General features: G+C 39.6%; 2 protein-coding genes across 8 annotated transcripts; both read right to left on the bottom strand.

The window, feature by feature from the left end:
- Positions 1 to 1,862: 1,862 nt before the first annotated feature.
- LOC135593534 (granule-bound starch synthase 1, chloroplastic/amyloplastic-like) lies at positions 1,863 to 6,070 on the bottom strand. 2 transcript variants are annotated; one of them, XM_065083648.1, is made up of 15 exons: positions 5,535 to 6,070; positions 5,166 to 5,287; positions 4,640 to 5,048; positions 4,457 to 4,537; positions 4,281 to 4,379; positions 4,104 to 4,193; positions 3,906 to 3,969; positions 3,740 to 3,840; positions 3,552 to 3,661; positions 3,217 to 3,457; positions 2,962 to 3,138; positions 2,691 to 2,882; positions 2,500 to 2,586; positions 2,284 to 2,412; positions 1,863 to 2,195 (listed from the first exon to the last, which is right to left on the bottom strand). In XM_065083648.1, the coding sequence occupies exons 3-15, from the start codon at positions 4,994 to 4,996 to the stop codon at positions 2,079 to 2,081; spliced, it is 1,845 nt and encodes a 614-aa protein (XP_064939720.1). In that variant the 5' UTR covers positions 4,997 to 5,048; positions 5,166 to 5,287; positions 5,535 to 6,070; the 3' UTR covers positions 1,863 to 2,078. The 2 variants fall into 2 exon arrangements, with proteins under 2 accessions (XP_064939720.1, XP_064939719.1); XM_065083647.1 differs by lacking the exon at positions 5,166 to 5,287 and having other exon boundaries at positions 5,535 to 6,069.
- An 856-nt stretch (positions 6,071 to 6,926) lies between these two features.
- Positions 6,927 to 16,695, bottom strand: LOC135593532 (uncharacterized). Of its 6 annotated transcripts, XR_010479680.1 has the most exons (17): positions 16,203 to 16,693; positions 16,077 to 16,115; positions 15,731 to 15,970; positions 14,788 to 14,886; positions 14,647 to 14,702; positions 13,732 to 13,843; positions 12,130 to 12,309; positions 11,712 to 11,969; positions 9,886 to 10,107; positions 9,596 to 9,799; positions 9,378 to 9,500; positions 8,949 to 9,233; positions 8,757 to 8,855; positions 8,289 to 8,667; positions 8,142 to 8,194; positions 7,987 to 8,019; positions 6,927 to 7,271 (listed from the first exon to the last, which is right to left on the bottom strand). XR_010479680.1 is itself a non-coding variant. In XM_065083646.1 (16 exons), exons 1-15 carry the CDS (start codon positions 16,302 to 16,304, stop codon positions 8,178 to 8,180), a joined length of 2,415 nt encoding a protein of 804 aa, XP_064939718.1. In that variant the 5' UTR covers positions 16,305 to 16,693; the 3' UTR covers positions 6,927 to 7,271; positions 8,142 to 8,177. The 6 variants fall into 6 exon arrangements, 2 of the variants coding, with proteins under 2 accessions (XP_064939718.1, XP_064939717.1); XR_010479679.1 differs by having other exon boundaries at positions 8,142 to 8,667; positions 15,731 to 15,967; positions 16,203 to 16,695; XR_010479677.1 differs by having other exon boundaries at positions 8,142 to 8,667; positions 16,203 to 16,694.
- Between the last annotated feature and the right edge of the window lie 66 nt (positions 16,696 to 16,761).

Genomic DNA, 16,761 nt, shown 5'->3' with positions numbered 1-16,761 from the left:
GGCTCTCTCTTCTTCTTCTTCTTCTTCTTCTTCTTCTTCTTTCCGAGAGCTGGTGACTGCCTGTGGAGGTCGAGTGAGTGCGTCCAAGACATACATATAGAGAGAGAGAGAGAGAGGGAGAGGGGAGTGAAGTGAAGTAAATTGTTGGGCACGTACATGTTACTGAATTCCACGAATCGAGACAGTGCATGTCCCAGGATCATGTGATCTTTGATGTTACCTCCCTCTCAAGCTGCTCGCTGCATGAGGGTGCCTTCACAGAGATCATGTTTCCCAATACCCTCGTGGTTTCAGCAAAACTGAGGGCAGAGTCTACTGGTTTGAGGAGGGGTGATCATCATCTCCGAAGCATCCTTTGTCGATTCTTCACGTGTGTTCCCCCTCATCGACCTGTTCATCCTGCTATGTTCCAGTGGATACCATCATCATCTCCGATGCAGCGTTCCCATAAAGCAAAGATAATATAGAAAAATGCAAGTCTGAAGGGATGAATGTGTGCATTCGGATAGAAATTAAATGGTAAAATTAAGATACTGGATTTTTCTGTATTACTTTGGTTGGAAAAAATTGCTGAACATACACTGTCACTGTAGATTATGCTAGAAATCAGTTCATATTTCGCTGGGAAAGTACTGAAAAAGAAAGATCAGTTAGTTCATTTAGTGTTGATTTGGATGACTTTTATCTGTACACAAATACTAAAATAGTTCAATGAGATCTTCAGATTGTGTGGAAATTAAATGGATTAGGGTTTGTCGTGTTGACAGAAACATGACATGTTTGGCACGGACGGGAGCTAAAGCCAATCTTTTATGTCCCATTATTCTGCATACCAAGTCTTCCGAACATCCATAGATACAGAATGGACATAAGATCTAAGTTTCCATGACAGAGGACCCTTTGCGCTTGTCCGAGACACAACAATGACTACATTAAAGAGGCAACCAACACTTGTGCCGGTGAACACGAATGATCTGTTGATCTATGAATAATTAATTATGTTTCGCATAATTGCTAACATATGGGGAAGAAAAAGTTATTGAGTGCTGTCATTTTTCCCATCCATCTCATCTATCCTCCATTTCACCAAGTTCTTCACCATCCTTGTTCTCAGTGATTGTACCTTCCTTCTCATCTTTGGATCGGTAATTTGAATGCCATGCCTAGTTAAGCACCATAATTCATGGGTATTTATTTTCTGCATTAGTATTTTTATTTTCTGTATAGCATAAACACTAAAGAAAAGAAGAATGTGGAATGGACCACCCTTGGTGTCTTTCCAGGGGCTGCCTTGGACAAGTTTGTCTCTTTCTCGAGATCCACCAGTGCGCCCATAAAATCATTTATCAAGTACAATGACAGATCAGTGGGACAGCCACGGAAACATGGGGATAGCAGCAGCTCATGTGAACTTTTCTCTTGGTCATGTACAGATGAATAAGATGATAAAAGTTCCTACTCGAAGGCAATTTATGGCTCTATTAGCTGGAATAGCTTGAGAGAGAGAGAGAGAGAGAGGCTCTTTTTACAAACACTTTTTTGTCAGACACGAAGATCATATGTATTTATTATTTTGAGCTTACATTATTGTTCTATCAAAATCTTCCTTGTCTGATAAATTGGATCGATTCAAGAAAATGATTTTTTTTTATACTCAGCCTAAGAAAATTGAAAGTGGGACTCTCGATCGATTTAAAATATATATTTTTTTGTTTTTCTCGGTCTGACCATAATATCTACAATGGGTTACTAAATGAGAAAACAAAAAATATCTTCAATTTAATCTATTAGTGTGCAATCGATGTAAATTCACTTGGTGAAGCAATGCACCACATTACCTGGTAACAGTTCGCTAAGCAATAGTCACAAAGAGCAGATTCGACACCTACACCATTCACAACAGTACAGGAATATAGACAGACATCGTACTTCATTCACAACAGGTATCCCTCATCAGAGAGAGAGATGAAGCATGCACTAACACAAGCAAAGTTGAGTAAAATATCAGCTTATGCAGACACCATTTATTCCTTTACGGACAAATTAACTCCGACACCGAAGGCAGACATCGATCACTTTCACGGGGTGGCCATGTTTTCCATTGCGAGAGGAGCTATTTCCTCCCCATCAATGCCGGGCTCGCTACCGGTGGCTCCTAAGCTCATGAGAAACTGCTCCCACTTCTTGGCAGGTCCCTGCGGCAATCAACCGACCTATCGGTCAATGCTGATGTATAGATTTGCATCAGAGAAAGGGAATCACTTCATCGTTATCGTCGCTCACCTTCCAGGAGAGGTCCTGTTTCATGCAGTTCTGAATCATCTGGGCGAAGGCCGGAGTACGGTAGACATTAATGGCCCTTTTCACAGTTTTCACAACTTTTTCTATGTCCTCCTTGTCAACGACATTGCACTGCGAAGACACATTCGGAACCGGTGCTTGATCGAATGGTGCCCGATGCATTAAAAGGAGATCTGACGAGAAAAGAAGGATCCTTACATTGGCACTGAAGCGACCCATATGAAACCCGGTGATGCCTTCCTTGACAGTGTCAACAAGTCCACCAGTCGTGCTGCACACGGCGGGCTGCAGTAGATATTAACAACGATCAGGCTTTCCATCCATTCTAGTGCAAACGATTAGATTAGATAGATGGCGACGAGATACCCAAGGCAAGATTGGCAACGTACAATTCCATATCGCATGCCCTGAAGCTGGATGAGGCCACACGGTTCGAATCTGCTGGTAACAGCTAGAAGATCTGCTCCTCCCATGATCGCATGAGCCAAAGGTACATTGAACTTCAAGTGTGCTCTCAATTTATCCGGAAACATGTCTTCGAGCTCTGCAAGCTGACGCTCCAGCTTCTTCTTCCCAGTGCCCTGCGGGTGACGAATCAAGGCTTTTTATGCTGAGCAAATAGGCAGCAAGATGCTAACTGTGGAGCTTCTTCATGCTTACCAGCACTATCACTTGGACATTCTCGTCCATGAATTCTGGAATAGCTTTGGCAAAAATATCTGAGCCTTTCTGCTCTTCCAATCTGCCGAGAAAGGCTACAACAGGGATGTTTCGGTCGACGGGCAAACCAACTTCAGCTTGTAAAGCTTCCTTATTCAGAGGTTTTGCATCCATCACCTGAAATCAACTTCAGTTAGATCAAAATTCAATATGAAGGAAGTAAGACAAGAAGTTTGGAAAGCTCCGATCCCCCACGGTTGCTGTGTCATAATTGGTAGATATGTATTTGTCCGTCGATGGATTCCATTCGCTAACGTCCATCCCATTCACGATTCCAGTGACACCAGTCATGCGCAGGACGCCGTCCAACTCGACCCCAGTTTCTTCCCCTACAAGTTCTAGTGCATAATGCGGACTCACTGTGACGACCCTATCCGATTCTATAATACCAGCCTTCATCCAATTTATTTTCCTTCCTTTCACGGGCTCGTCGTACCTGCATGGAACACATCATATGAGTTTTCATCAAGAGAATCTTCATCGATGGCCAATCGGATTAGTATGTCCGTAGGATAAACACGATAGCATACCCGTCGGTGAAATCGAGAGAAGATTTAAATTCATCAGGAAGATTAAGCAGTGCAAAGTCCGACAAGGCAAATCGGCCCTGGTAGACGATGTTATGAATGCAGAAGGCAACCTGACAATCGAGTAGAATCCACTCAGTCATACTAACTAACAAAGGACGAACGAAACCGAATTACCAAAGACCTTTTACCTTTGCGTTCCTGTAAATCCCGCGTGATCGGTGCATGCTCTTCAAGTAGCATGGAAGAAGACCAGTGTGCCAATCGTTCGCGATGAACACAACATCCTCCCCTGCTCGTAAGATGCAATGTTAACGACATAAGCCATCGGGAGAAGCAAACAAATAAGAATCGTACCATATGGCCCGGAATAGTATTCACTGTTGTTGAGATGTAGAACCCTTGGAGCTTCTAAAGCTGCCTGGAAAGGTCATCCATGATTTTGTCAAAGGCAGAGAGATCCATAAGAGCAGTAGATGTAGGTTTCACTAATTGCTTCGCAGTGTAACTTAGAAATCGAGGATGAATTTGGTTTAGTAATAAACAATCACTGACCTGACAGAAAAGGCTGAATCTTTGCTGGTTGTCTTCGTAATCTGTTCCTGTGACAGGACCATATATCTTTCCTCCGGTCTTTCCCCACACCTTACCTTACACGAACAGATCCGTGGTAAGCTTTATGCCACTCGAAATGTTATCTGAAGTCGGCATCAGATATAAAATAGTTCGAACCTTGGCGAGAAACATAGGGTGATCAACGAAGACCCTGTCGACTCCCCTTTTGTAGCAGTGGAAGAAGCGAACTGTTTCGACTCTGTTCCCAACTTTCAACTGCACATAACCACAAACTTCAAAATGCAGCAGGATGCTTTGTGTTGCAATCGAGCTAGCAAGCTGCCCAGCAATACCTCAACCTGCACGCTTGTATCCCATCCGTCCTTGTACTGATCATAGCGTGGAGCTATAGTCATGACTCTGTGTCCATTTGCCTCGAGAAGGATCGATACCACAGAATTCAGTCACGCATCAACAGAATTATACAACAATAAAACAGGAAATAAATCTTTATGCGCCAGCATGTTGAAGTTTACCGCCATGGCTGGTGGCAGTCCTCCGAGAACGTCGCCGAGTCCTCCGGTTTTACTCCAGGGAGCCATCTCGGCACCGACAAAGACCAAGTTCATCCCTTTTCCGCATACGACGACAGCCAAAGGTCTACGGCTGGCACGCCGAGTGGCCGTCTTCGCTTGGGTTGAGGTCGCCTTGGCGTTGGACTGCAGCCGAAGCGAATCAACTATGTTTTCAGATCTCAATCCTTTGTAAGCAGTAATTTGGTTCCTCGAGTTTGGAATTCTTCTGCCCTGGAAGGACCTTGGCTCGGAATCAACGAAACCCCCAGCACTGGTGCAGGAGCCTTTGGAGAAGTGCAACACCGTCACAGTCGCCATCGAGGTATGCTCACTGCAGTAAAAGCCCGACGCGCATAGAATAAACTTCAATCTGCACGCGCACACAGTTCACAGATGTTGTTGATGAGCAGTAAAACTATCATCTGTATACCTCCACAAGAGTCTTCGCGATTCATTTCTAGAAAAGCCTTTGCAGAAATAACTTAACTGAAGGTAAAAAGAAGTGGATGTAGAAACAATTACATCACCACACAGTCTACACCAATCTATTTGCGGTGTGGTATTTGTTTCAATTTCTTGTTGTGCTCTGTGTGTAATCTTGACCTAAAACTTCATGCAAAATCAAATAAAAAGGAAGAAAAAAATTCAAAGATCATTAGTCGATGTGTTGAAACAAGAAAACCATCAAAAAGTGTTTGTCATGTTCGATGATTTAGACAAACTTCACAAAACCATAACCAAATCATCTGCCGGACGTTCTCCTCCGACGATCTAAACCTGACGGCCCACAAATTACATGAATCGCGTGAAAGGGTGACACTATATCTCTTTTAAATTTCAGGAAAACTAAGATTACCTCTCTTTGATCGACCGTGATCAAACCTCTCTCTCGCTCTCTGCTCTTGAGGCTTGCAGGTTGAGCAAACGGGAGCGCGTGGTATTTGTACCCACGGCCTCCTGGGAGATCGCCTCGAAGAAGGCATGTGCACGAGATGGTGGCGGGTGTACACGCAGTGGACGTACACGGAGGGGGAAGGAGAACGCGGGCGGGATCGTAAAGAGGGTGACTGTAACTGCCAACCGGGCGACCCCTTTGGGAGGTTGGGGAAGAGGACGACGGCCCGGAACGGCCGCTGCTGAGGAGACACGACGCAGAGCGTAAAACTACCGTATAGCCCACGTTCACCAAGACGAATTCGGGACATTTTGGTAATTATGGAAGAGCAAAAGACCAAACAGCGCACGAGAACGGCGCAACGAGGAAGACGGTCCCTGAGGCGGGGCACGAGAACCGTGCAAGAGAACGTTCACGCAACCCAGGCGGAGAAGCAACCAACAGGATCAAACGTCAGGAAACACACAAACAAGGAGCAGTAGCGCCTGATACGCCACCGTCCTGATAGATGTAACGATGCTTATGTGAGACCGGCCATGAAGCAAATCATGTCATCGATCGAAGTTTCTTCGTTGAGCAGCTACGGACAAAAGGATGGCGGAGGCGTCGAGCTCGGGCTTGCTGTAATAGTCGCTGTTTCTTCTGATCTTAAATGCCTGCAATCTTTGAGAAGCCTAACTTCTCGCACGCAGCTGCACAGAGTTCTTCTGTTCACTACCATCTCTAAGAAGGAACTAAATAAAAATATGAAAGAAGTTGACATCATTTTAGCAAAATCTATTATGAAAAATATGTCGACATAAATAAATAATATAAAAATCATGGTACGCTTAATAATGAGCACCAGTTTCTCATTTAGAGTTAATTGAGACTGTTAGGATAAATGTTTTTTATGATATTTATTATGCGTGTTCTACACATGTTAACTCCGAACTCCATACTCCTCGACATAAACTTCTGCATCAAACATAGAAGACGTTTACAGTCACCAGTAGCCTCTAAATCCTTCAGCTTCTGCTATGATTTAAGCTTCGAGCATCGCTGTCAGAGAAAGCGAGGAAGGGGCCATACTAATTCAAGGGGTTTTATTCTTAAAATCCTTTACCAATACTGCATGCCCTGAACAGCTTCTATTAACACCATCAGCTGCCTCTAAATACTTGAAATTATTGACTGTGGCAACAACAGCTGCTAGCTACAAAGCCATATCATTAGAACATCACTACCAGCTGATTAGATTGGAGAATGAGTTCATCTCAGATTTCACCTATTCATTTAATAAGATTCTCGAGTTATTCACACTCGAGAGAAGACAAAAAGGATACCACAATCAGCACTAAAACATGCAGTGTCAGCTTTTCCACCATGGAAAGTTCTGTAATTATCTGGAATCTGGGCATTGGAACCAGGATCAAATACAAACTATCAAGCTTTTCATCAGATGCATAGCAAGTAGATGCATTAAGCATTGCACAGTTGCAAAGAATTCTATCTTTTTTTCCTTTCTTTCGGTTTGAAACATGGATCCAAGTATAAATTGGCAGAGAATAAACTAGGAAGAGCCCAAGTTTGTGATTCAACAGTAAAATCTGAGAAAGAATGATCAGAGAGCTTTATCCGGAGTAAATAATCTCCAAACTTTTGTTTGGCTGCAATTTCCATCCAAGTGACTGAGGCCTTAGCTTTAATCAGTAGCACCTGCCATTCAAAAAATCAAGCATGTTGCCATAAAAGTCATTTGGTAAAGTTTCATGCATGATGCACTTCCACCACCAGACCAATATGAAATGAAAAATCATTATCAAATGTTAGATTTTCAAAATATATACCACAAATAACTGAAAGTAACAAAGGAAATCCCATATTAGGGGCTAACTAATCATTCTTTTACCTATATTCAAACCTCTAAGTAATTATCTTTACCATTGCAATTCAGTTTGAGCATAAGAAAGCAAATCAAAGATTCAAGCAATTATTCAACAGCAACTTAAATAGGACAATCAAATGGTCACTTGGGCTTGTGAAATCCCAAGCTTTTGGAGAATCCATATTACATTCCCAAGCTCGTCATTCTGACTTCAATTCCATAGTGTTTTTTTGTTCCAAACGAGCTGTTTGATTTTTGAAGAGTTTGCTTCTTGCCTAAACTTATCTTTGTTGTGATTACACCATGACAACGACTGTACTTTTACACCAATATAACCCCCTTACTAATTAGGATCCAAAAAAATGGATCACTATGATGATTTTTATTATTTTGGAGAAGAAAAAGGCATTACTATACAACTAAGCAACAATGTAAAGGTTTGTCTATCTAAATTGAATTAGCATGTCATACAAAACTTCCGAGTCTAAAGAGTTTTAACTATAGACACTTAAATTTATGAACCAAATTTAGTAAAATTGGACGTACTATCTCCTAGAAATCAAGCCAGCCCCAGAAGACCTGCCAAAATATAAGTAGCCACATTCATTATATCATCTAGATTGAAAACCAGAAATTTACATCATTGGAATACTTGAGCATATATTTATTTATATCTATATATCAGGACAAATTGATAGTACCTCTCTTGCTGGTTCCCTCCAAAATTCTGCATTCCATCACTCAGCTATTTGATCTGCAAAGAAGATAAACTGTTCTATCAAGGTTTGTTGCATTTCCGACCGTAAAATGAACAGACGAATGGCCAGTTTTGAAATCAGACGGTATACCATTAGCTTCTTGGACATTCTTTAATTTACTTGAAATTTTGACATCTGAAAGTCCCTGAATAATGTTAAAACTGACACCATTTGGTTTTTGGTCCTGTCTTATTAATATCTGGGTGCAGTCGTCACTTGAATCTCCAGCATCAATCACAGAAGCACCATCTGCAAAAGTCTTACTGTTTACAACCTCTGATTCAAGTGATTGTACCCTTTTCCGGCGGCTGATTTGAGCAACTGGAGTAACAGCAACCGAAGGAAACAATGATACATAAGGAACAGAAGATGCAGAAGCAGCAGCAACTTTGGCAACAGCTGCAGTTGCAGATATAATTTGTTGTGCTCCTTCACGAAGGTGGATGAAGTCCCCCTCAATAACAAATAACTGGAATTGCAAAGATAGAATTTTTTTTCACTTAATATAATAGTTAACATTGCCATTAATAGTTCAAATATAAAAGGCTAAAAACCTACTTCAGGATGATGAGCAACGAAATCATCAAGCTTTCCATAATGCTTCTTGTAATGGTGCCAGCGAAGGGGTGCAAGCATTCTCCCAAGCCTATTCGGTAGCTAAAACAATAGTAGCAAACAAGCTTAATAGGGAAATAGATTATACCAATTAGTAAATTCATTATACAGTTTGCATTAAATTGTTGTACTCACTGTTGTACTGATTCTGATTCTACCATCTGATCCAGCAGGAATTGCACGGACAATGCAAGCCAAAAGTGATCTTTCATCTAAAAGATTGGGCTCCAATGGTGGTTTACCAGGCATCGAAATACTTGAAACAAGTGCAGCCGTAACAGCAGATTCTTTTGTGTCATTTAAACTGACAGAGGAGCTGCTTTGCCTAGTGGATAACATGATGCTAGAAGTTGGCCATTGCTTTCCAGATTCCAGAACTTGCTCTTGTGATTGGTTCCCTGCAGCTGTAAGGTCCTTAACCTGCACAAGCGAAGAATCAACAATACTAGAGAAACTATCTTAATAATTGTAGACAACAGGATGTCAGTGTTCATTAAGATTCATTTTAGCAGTTCTGTTCTTTCAACTTTAATATCCATAAAGTGGCTTAAAAAGAGTACGAACCCTTGGTTCATTCTTCATTTCCGGAGGGTCGAATTCTTTTGCAAAATCCAGGTGAGAAGGTGCATCTGAGGTCCCTTGTGTTTGTTGGGTAGCTAAGTACTGATCACTGTTTGATTCAAGCACCTAGCAATAAAAAGTTAGCACAAACATAACACTTACCTAAGAGACATCAGACAAACAGATCAAGATAAAGGAAAAACTGTTTCTTATTTAACAACCTGAACTTCTTCACTTGAGACATTGCATGAAAGGCCAGACATCTGTTGCAGGTCTCTGTGGCTATTAAGATAGTCTGGATGGACCATTTGTATTTCACCAGGTAGATTGGAGCTATAGTGGATATCTGATCTTAAAAGATCCTGCTCTGTCTGGGATTGCGGATGCTTGCTCTGATTAGGCATCTCTGAGATATCTGGTACAATCTAAAGTGGACCAGAAATATAAATTGATATTGAAAATGGCATAAAATAATGAATAACAAGCCTTCCAAATTTCATGCTTCCGGTACCTGCTGATTTTGCCAGTGCTGCTGAGTTGGAACAATTGGCACTGATTGTAAATGGCCCATGTGAGATTGCAGAAAAGGTGAATTGGTGACAGCTACAGGCTGTTGAACACTTTGTGGAGTCATTGCATAAGTATGCATTGTAGTCATTTGGCCAGGAGGAATAAAGGCATTCATGCTAACTATAGATGATGGCACTACTGGAACACCAGGGGCATGATCAATCTGACAAGAAAAACTTAACATCAAAAAAGAGGACAATCTAATCGTACATGATACAGGTAAATATTTATCCTTAATTGTCTTTGCACAGTTATATGGAACAGGATAATGAATGTAGCCTCATATAATTTATATTTGGTTTTTATTGAATAACCCTTATATTGATCTACCTAACATTTTTTTTGACATAGGATTTGGGGATGGTAGTAACTTCTATGAACACTGTTTCAGGATGGTAGTAACTTCTATGAGCACTGTTTCAACTAGTACAAAATCAATGTGTAGTTGTAAAATTTCTTTGACAAGTTCTAGTCCACTGGCACAGGCCAAATATGTGTTCTGTGTAACTTGAGACAGCATGTGATCATCAGAATCCAATCCTCTATTCCACTAATACTGGTAAAAGGTGTAAGTAATTGTTCACTGAAACAAGGTACAATGTGTATAAGATATCTCTAGTATGACATACTCTCTGTTTAAGTTTGGGACAACCAAATGTATTTGTCATAAAGAATAGGAAAGTTCATGATTACAGGAAGCCCACACAAGCAAATGACTGAGTGAATGCAGGATAAATTAAGAAAAGGTGCTCTGACATTTTCTTAAGCATATTAGAATCCCCAATGTGAATGTATGCAAGTAATGAGAAAATATTTTATTTGAGATTATTTTTGTACAAAACTGATGGGCTGGAATCAAGTTTGTAACCAACAACTATGCCATCCATATTTATCATCTCCTTTTAAACATGAAATTAACAAATGAATAATAGGATTGTATTAGATTAGTTGGATATGTTTCATACACTGAGGCCTTTACCACTGTCATCCTTATGCCCTACAATCTTCAAGTCTTCTTCTTCCCTAATACAATTATGCATTTCACCTCTAACACTCATATTTATATTACGCATGTTTGTCGTGCATATGGTCATTTAAACTGTAAGTTAACAAATAGATAAAGTAGTCCAAAAGACTTGTAACATACAGAGAAATCAAGTTTTGAAACTTCCAATTAGTTCAGCAATAACCTTTTCCAGTTCTTCCTATAAGATGGTAACATAAAGCATTTTCCAAGAAATGTTACACTAATGCATCTAAAAAGGGTGGCCCAGCGCACAGGGTTCCCGCCAATGCGAGAAATAAATTGGACAAAGCAATTAGGAATACTGATGTGAGAGGATATAGCAGAGGACCTAAAGAACTTCATCATAAATGTAAAAGGGAATTGATGACTCTCTGACTAGATGTTGCCCTGAACAAGACTAAGGGGAAGATGGTATTCATGCAAGAAATTAATTGATGAGACTTATGGCTTGTCATTGCATCTACAAGCAAAAACTAGTTCTACAACATCCTCAAAATGGCATGCTATCTATAAAAATGGGCCAACTACATATTTGGATTCTTCCTACAGACAATGACAGTGACATTATCACATTCCACATCAAGATATCAAGTGAACTACTATGAGCAACTGATGCAGCAAAGTATTTTTCTTCCTCGGTTCTTGACAGATAAAAGAGAAATGTCAGTTGCTATCTTGCATATGAGGAAAGATATCTAGTATGAACAAAAAAATAAAAGAGCTTTAGTAAATGATCCCACCTTAGTAGAAAGATTGGCAGCTGAAACAAAAGATGAACTCCTGTCTTCACCTCCATTAGATGTAAATTCCAGGTGACCATTTGATTTGCCACCATCTTTCACATTGATCAGATTTCCATTATATAAAGATGAGTATGTTGAATTTTCATAAGTAGGACATGACCCATCTTTATGCATTCCATTCTTCTCCTTTACCTCAGCCAACTCTTGCTGAAGCTGCTGTATGGTTTTCCTGTGATGGTGCTCCATTTCAACAAACTAGCAAAAGAAGAAAACAGTGAACAACAGAAAGGAAAAGAAGCCAAATCAAAATATTATCATGGCAGGATATGATAACCAATTTAAATATTATTGTAACAAACAAGCAATTGATGCGTAGATTGCTCTGGCAGAACAGATAAAGCAATTGCAATTGAACCTGCCGCTGAAAACCAATCCAGTACTGGTTGAACTGCTCAATGCATTGTCGTAGCTCAGTTTGTAATGACTGGTTAGTGGATGACTGCAAAGCATCCATTTCTTGAACACGTGAAACCCAAGCTTGTGTCTCCCTTAGTTGTTCATCCTTGAAGAGGATAGTTTCTTGTGCAACTCTATTCTGAAAGGAAGATTTTGTTGAAAAAATTATTTTATATGTTTGCAAATTGATGAAACTAAATGATGATCTTTATTGCACAAAAATATAAATAGACAAACATTATAGAAATGTGCGTTGGAGCACAATAAACAGAAATATTAACGAGATCAGCACAGAAAATATTAATAAAAAATACCTTATAACCTTTTCCTAGTACTCTAGATTTACAACCACAAGCATCCCTGAGTTTGCAGCTTTTGTATTATCTACTCACAATTGTTTTGACCTAATCAAACAGAAGGATAATGACAAAAAAGATAAGAATATCCTATGTAACGTAGTAAATGACCCATGCAGCTTAACATATATCACAACCTAAAGAGCGAACAATGTAACCCTATTTCACACATGCCACAAACCAAGATAAGTGGATTATTCCTGCAACTGTAGATGTTGCATGTTTAAAAGAACTGTGCAAAGCATCCATATAATAAGGTATAGATGTAGAATAAAGAAATTTGAATTCATCAACGTCATGGTTCAATTTGATATGCACTAATCAGCCAAATCACAAGTTGACTCACACGATTCAAATATTTTAAGGTGGTCTATTGAGTCCAACCACCTAATTCCCTAATATTATATACATATTCAATCCTTTAAACACATGCAAGTAGGTTTTGGAAGCTTAAAGCATGAACAAATGTGCAGAAATTTGGCAACTGCATGACAAAGTGACAATAAAAAAGGCCTTATGTTGTCCAAATGCCAAGAAGAATGCCAAATATATGAATCACTATTTGGTTGTTGCTTTCCAATAACATAATTATTGGCTACTGAATAATTGTTCCGTTTGTGCAAAGTCATTTTGTTCCATATGACCTGCATGTAATATGGATTCCCAATGGAATAGTAAACAATCTAAAACACACTGTATGTTCAAGTTTGAATCCGTGGCCCAACTTCTTAAAAGCTAACAATTACTAATAGTCATTTGTAACCAAAATTAAATAAGTGCAATGTAGATGACTCTAGATCATTGTCAATCAGCATATACAAAAATGAACTCCAATAACAATAGAATATATTTCTACAGCCAGAAAAAAAAAACATTGAATATTGATTGACTAATTCTTGAATAGTGTCATTGCAATGTTAACACCCATAAATCTCAGTTGGGTTTCAACTACATGATGCATAGGATGGATTTGAAATCATGAACATGCACTTAAATAAGGCAGGGCAAATTTGAGGCATCAACCTGCTCTTGAAATGCACAAAACTGAAACTAATGCTTGATGAGTGGCATTGAGATGTTGACAGTGTCATTGAAATGTTAACGCCCTAAATATCACTACAGTAGATTAAGTTTAAATGCAATAAGACAGAGGGTAGATTGTGATAACAGACAAATGTAAATAAAGTAGGCAAAGAAGGATCAACCTGCTCTTGTAATGCAAGAATCTGATTATCCTTCTCTTGAATATGATCATGGAGATCACGAATTTGATTCAGAAGTTGTGCTTTTTCTGCTGCCGAGTTATCACGCTCCCTTCTGCATAAGAATAGTTCAAGATTCTGATAGGAGTTTTGTCAATAAGAATATTAATTCCGGGTGCAAAAGATCATTCATTCAAATAATATATTGAATACGATAGGCCACAAATATGCTTTAAAGAGAAGCAGAGCCCACTACCAAAACCTTTGTTGCAGAAAGCAAGGAGAAGATTCAATTGGACTCCCAAATTTTGCTCCTATCATTTACTTAATAAGACAGTCTATAAAACAAAGTTCTAGTTAACAAGTTTATAAATCAAAGTTGATGTTGATTTCTAAGTTTAAAGTTTAAACTACTTGCAAAATAAAGATTCTCTAATTTATTGGACAAATAAATGCTGGGTGCAACTTTACTTCAACAAGTAGTCAATGAAAGAGAACCCCAATTGATAAGTTCCCTGCTAATATGGAACTATAGTAAAGGATATTAAGATAATATAGCATATCTGTAAATATTAATCATTTAAATAATTATATGAGGACAAATGCAGAAGAAAAAACAACTAAAACACTTAAGGGAAAGCTTGCCAGTTGTTTAACTGATTAGGCATATGTCAGCAATTCATTAATTCATTACAAACAGAAACAGAATGGAAATGTTGAATGTCAGAAAATTTATGCAGAATAATATAATAGCCAAAGCAGGGCCAGCATCAGTAGATAACAATTCAGAAATGGTTAAAGAGATCCAACTACAAGTTCAGAAAATTGATTTTGGAAAAGAAATTTAACAAACCATAGAATATTACACTTTTAGTGAAGGCACGACCATTATTATTTTTTGAGTGGAAACTCACATACCTGAAGGTGGCTAGCTCCTTGTTTTGTTCTCTAAGAAGGTCATCTTTAGCCCATGCCTAAATGAAAGCAAAGGCATAAAACAAATCCTTGGAAAGAAATATATATATATATATATATAAGAAAAAGATATGCAAAACAAACTGCTTCAGTGTCAAATTTTATAGCATCTAGCTCCCTATCGGACTCTCTTAGTTTCATCTCCAGCTCATGTATGTGCTTTTCCCGTTTGTGTAGTTTCTCCTGTTCAAAGAGTACAACTAATAGATAAAAAGCACAACAGTTCACATGAAACAGTTCTTGGACATAAGTGGAATTATTACAAACAGAAAAGCACATAAGACAAAAGATTATGAATAATGTTTAGTGCAAATTATAACAAAAATTTGTGTCCATGCTTAGGGCAATTTAATTACTTGGATTTAAAATAGTAAGACAAGTTATTTCAAGGGGATTCATGAAATTTTGCACATAAATTCACCAAACTCTTGCACTTGGCCATCGTATTACAAGTAGACTTGTCCACTATGGAACCAAGCATGAGAGTAAAAAGTAGCATCAAGGTCCATAACAACTGAAAGTTTATTGTTGATTACCAACCAAGAAAGATTTGTCATATGATATATATCATCTGAAACACAGAGCTTTATTTATGAAGAAATGATACAAGAATATTGACTAGCAAAGAAGAAGTGATACAAGGCTCTGGAAACATTTTAAAGCATCATTCTCATGAAGAAAACTATAGACAAATTACGAAGAAATATCAATCAGAAGTGGTCAATGCAGTAAATGCATAGTCATGCACTGCATGATGACCTACTGCCAGTTACACACGCATGACAAAGACACATGCCATGTTGCACTGATGATGGTATCTAAATTGTGTGGTCAAGATATTATGTAAAACGAAGACACGTTGCATATTGCACTGATAATGGTATTCAAACTGTACGGTCAAGATATTAGGTAACTTGCAACAGATCACATTCAAAAAGCCAAATCAATGGTGAAAGAAACATTTAGAATCTAATCGATCAAGCTTAGATTTTGTATCATAAATGATAAAACTGAGCATGTCAAGAACCTTTAGGTTAGCATTCATATCTCTGTGTTCCTTGAGCTGCACTTCAAAACTATTCTGCACCTTCAACATATCTGATCTGCCAATCGCCTTAGCTCGTAGATCAATTTCCATTTGTTGAAGCCCTTCTCTCTGCTTCGTGATTTCTTGCAGCTTCTGGTGCAAGATTTTATTATTCAACTCACCAACACCTTCAATTGTGATCGAACGCAAGTCCCCATCCAGTGGGCTGGTACCCTCCTTCTTCACATCACACGTGTGAACCCAAAAGATTAATCCCTTGTCCCCAAAAGCACATCCTTGTATTACATCTTTTGCTTCTCACACAACAACTTAAAAGAATATATACCTCATATACTGTTCTCTCAGCTGATTGCTCCGATTTAACCTGCAGAACATAAAAATTTTAGAGAAGATACAAAAACCAATCGCAAGAAACAAGGAGAACAATAAATGAATCGCTTTTTGACTTCACCTCGCCTCCATTGTTCCCAAAGGAGTGCTCGATGACTGCCTGCCACTCCTTTCTGGCAGCCTGGGAGGAGGGCACTCCGTCGATGCCGGCGGCGGCATCCATGTGGTCTCACAGGACGATTGCAAACCCCGGGCAGGCCGATCGAGCTCGGCCCCAACACGAAGCGGGGAGCTCGGCCCAAGAAAAGGAAAGGCCTTTAGAACCAAAAAGATGACACTCGGGCCTCTAAGTACGGATCTATGAACAAGAAATGATGCGACGCCGATAAGAATCGGACAGGAAACCCTAATTTCTGAAGCGATTTGGGAAGATGAGCGAAGAAGGGATTCAAGGGCGAAGCGAAGGTGAATTGGGGAGAGATAGAACTCGATCGAGGGTGAACGGGGAATGTGGAGGGGGTGTGGGAATTCGGTGGGAGGAGAAGAGATTGGAGAGGAGGAGGAGGTTGACGGGGGTTTGGGGAGACGCAGAGGAGGAGACGAGGGGAGAGCGCCCGCCAATTTGTGCGGGTCGGATCGTGGGAACCGCGGGAGGTAAGCGGGTCGGATTACCGCCGGGT

This window comes from Musa acuminata, chromosome BXJ1-9 (assembly GCF_036884655.1).
Source record: "Musa acuminata AAA Group cultivar baxijiao chromosome BXJ1-9, Cavendish_Baxijiao_AAA, whole genome shotgun sequence".
Lineage (NCBI taxonomy): Eukaryota > Viridiplantae > Streptophyta > Magnoliopsida > Zingiberales > Musaceae > Musa > Musa acuminata.
The sequence above is the reverse complement of the archived record's forward strand: the minus strand, read 5'-3'. Positions and strand labels throughout refer to the sequence as shown.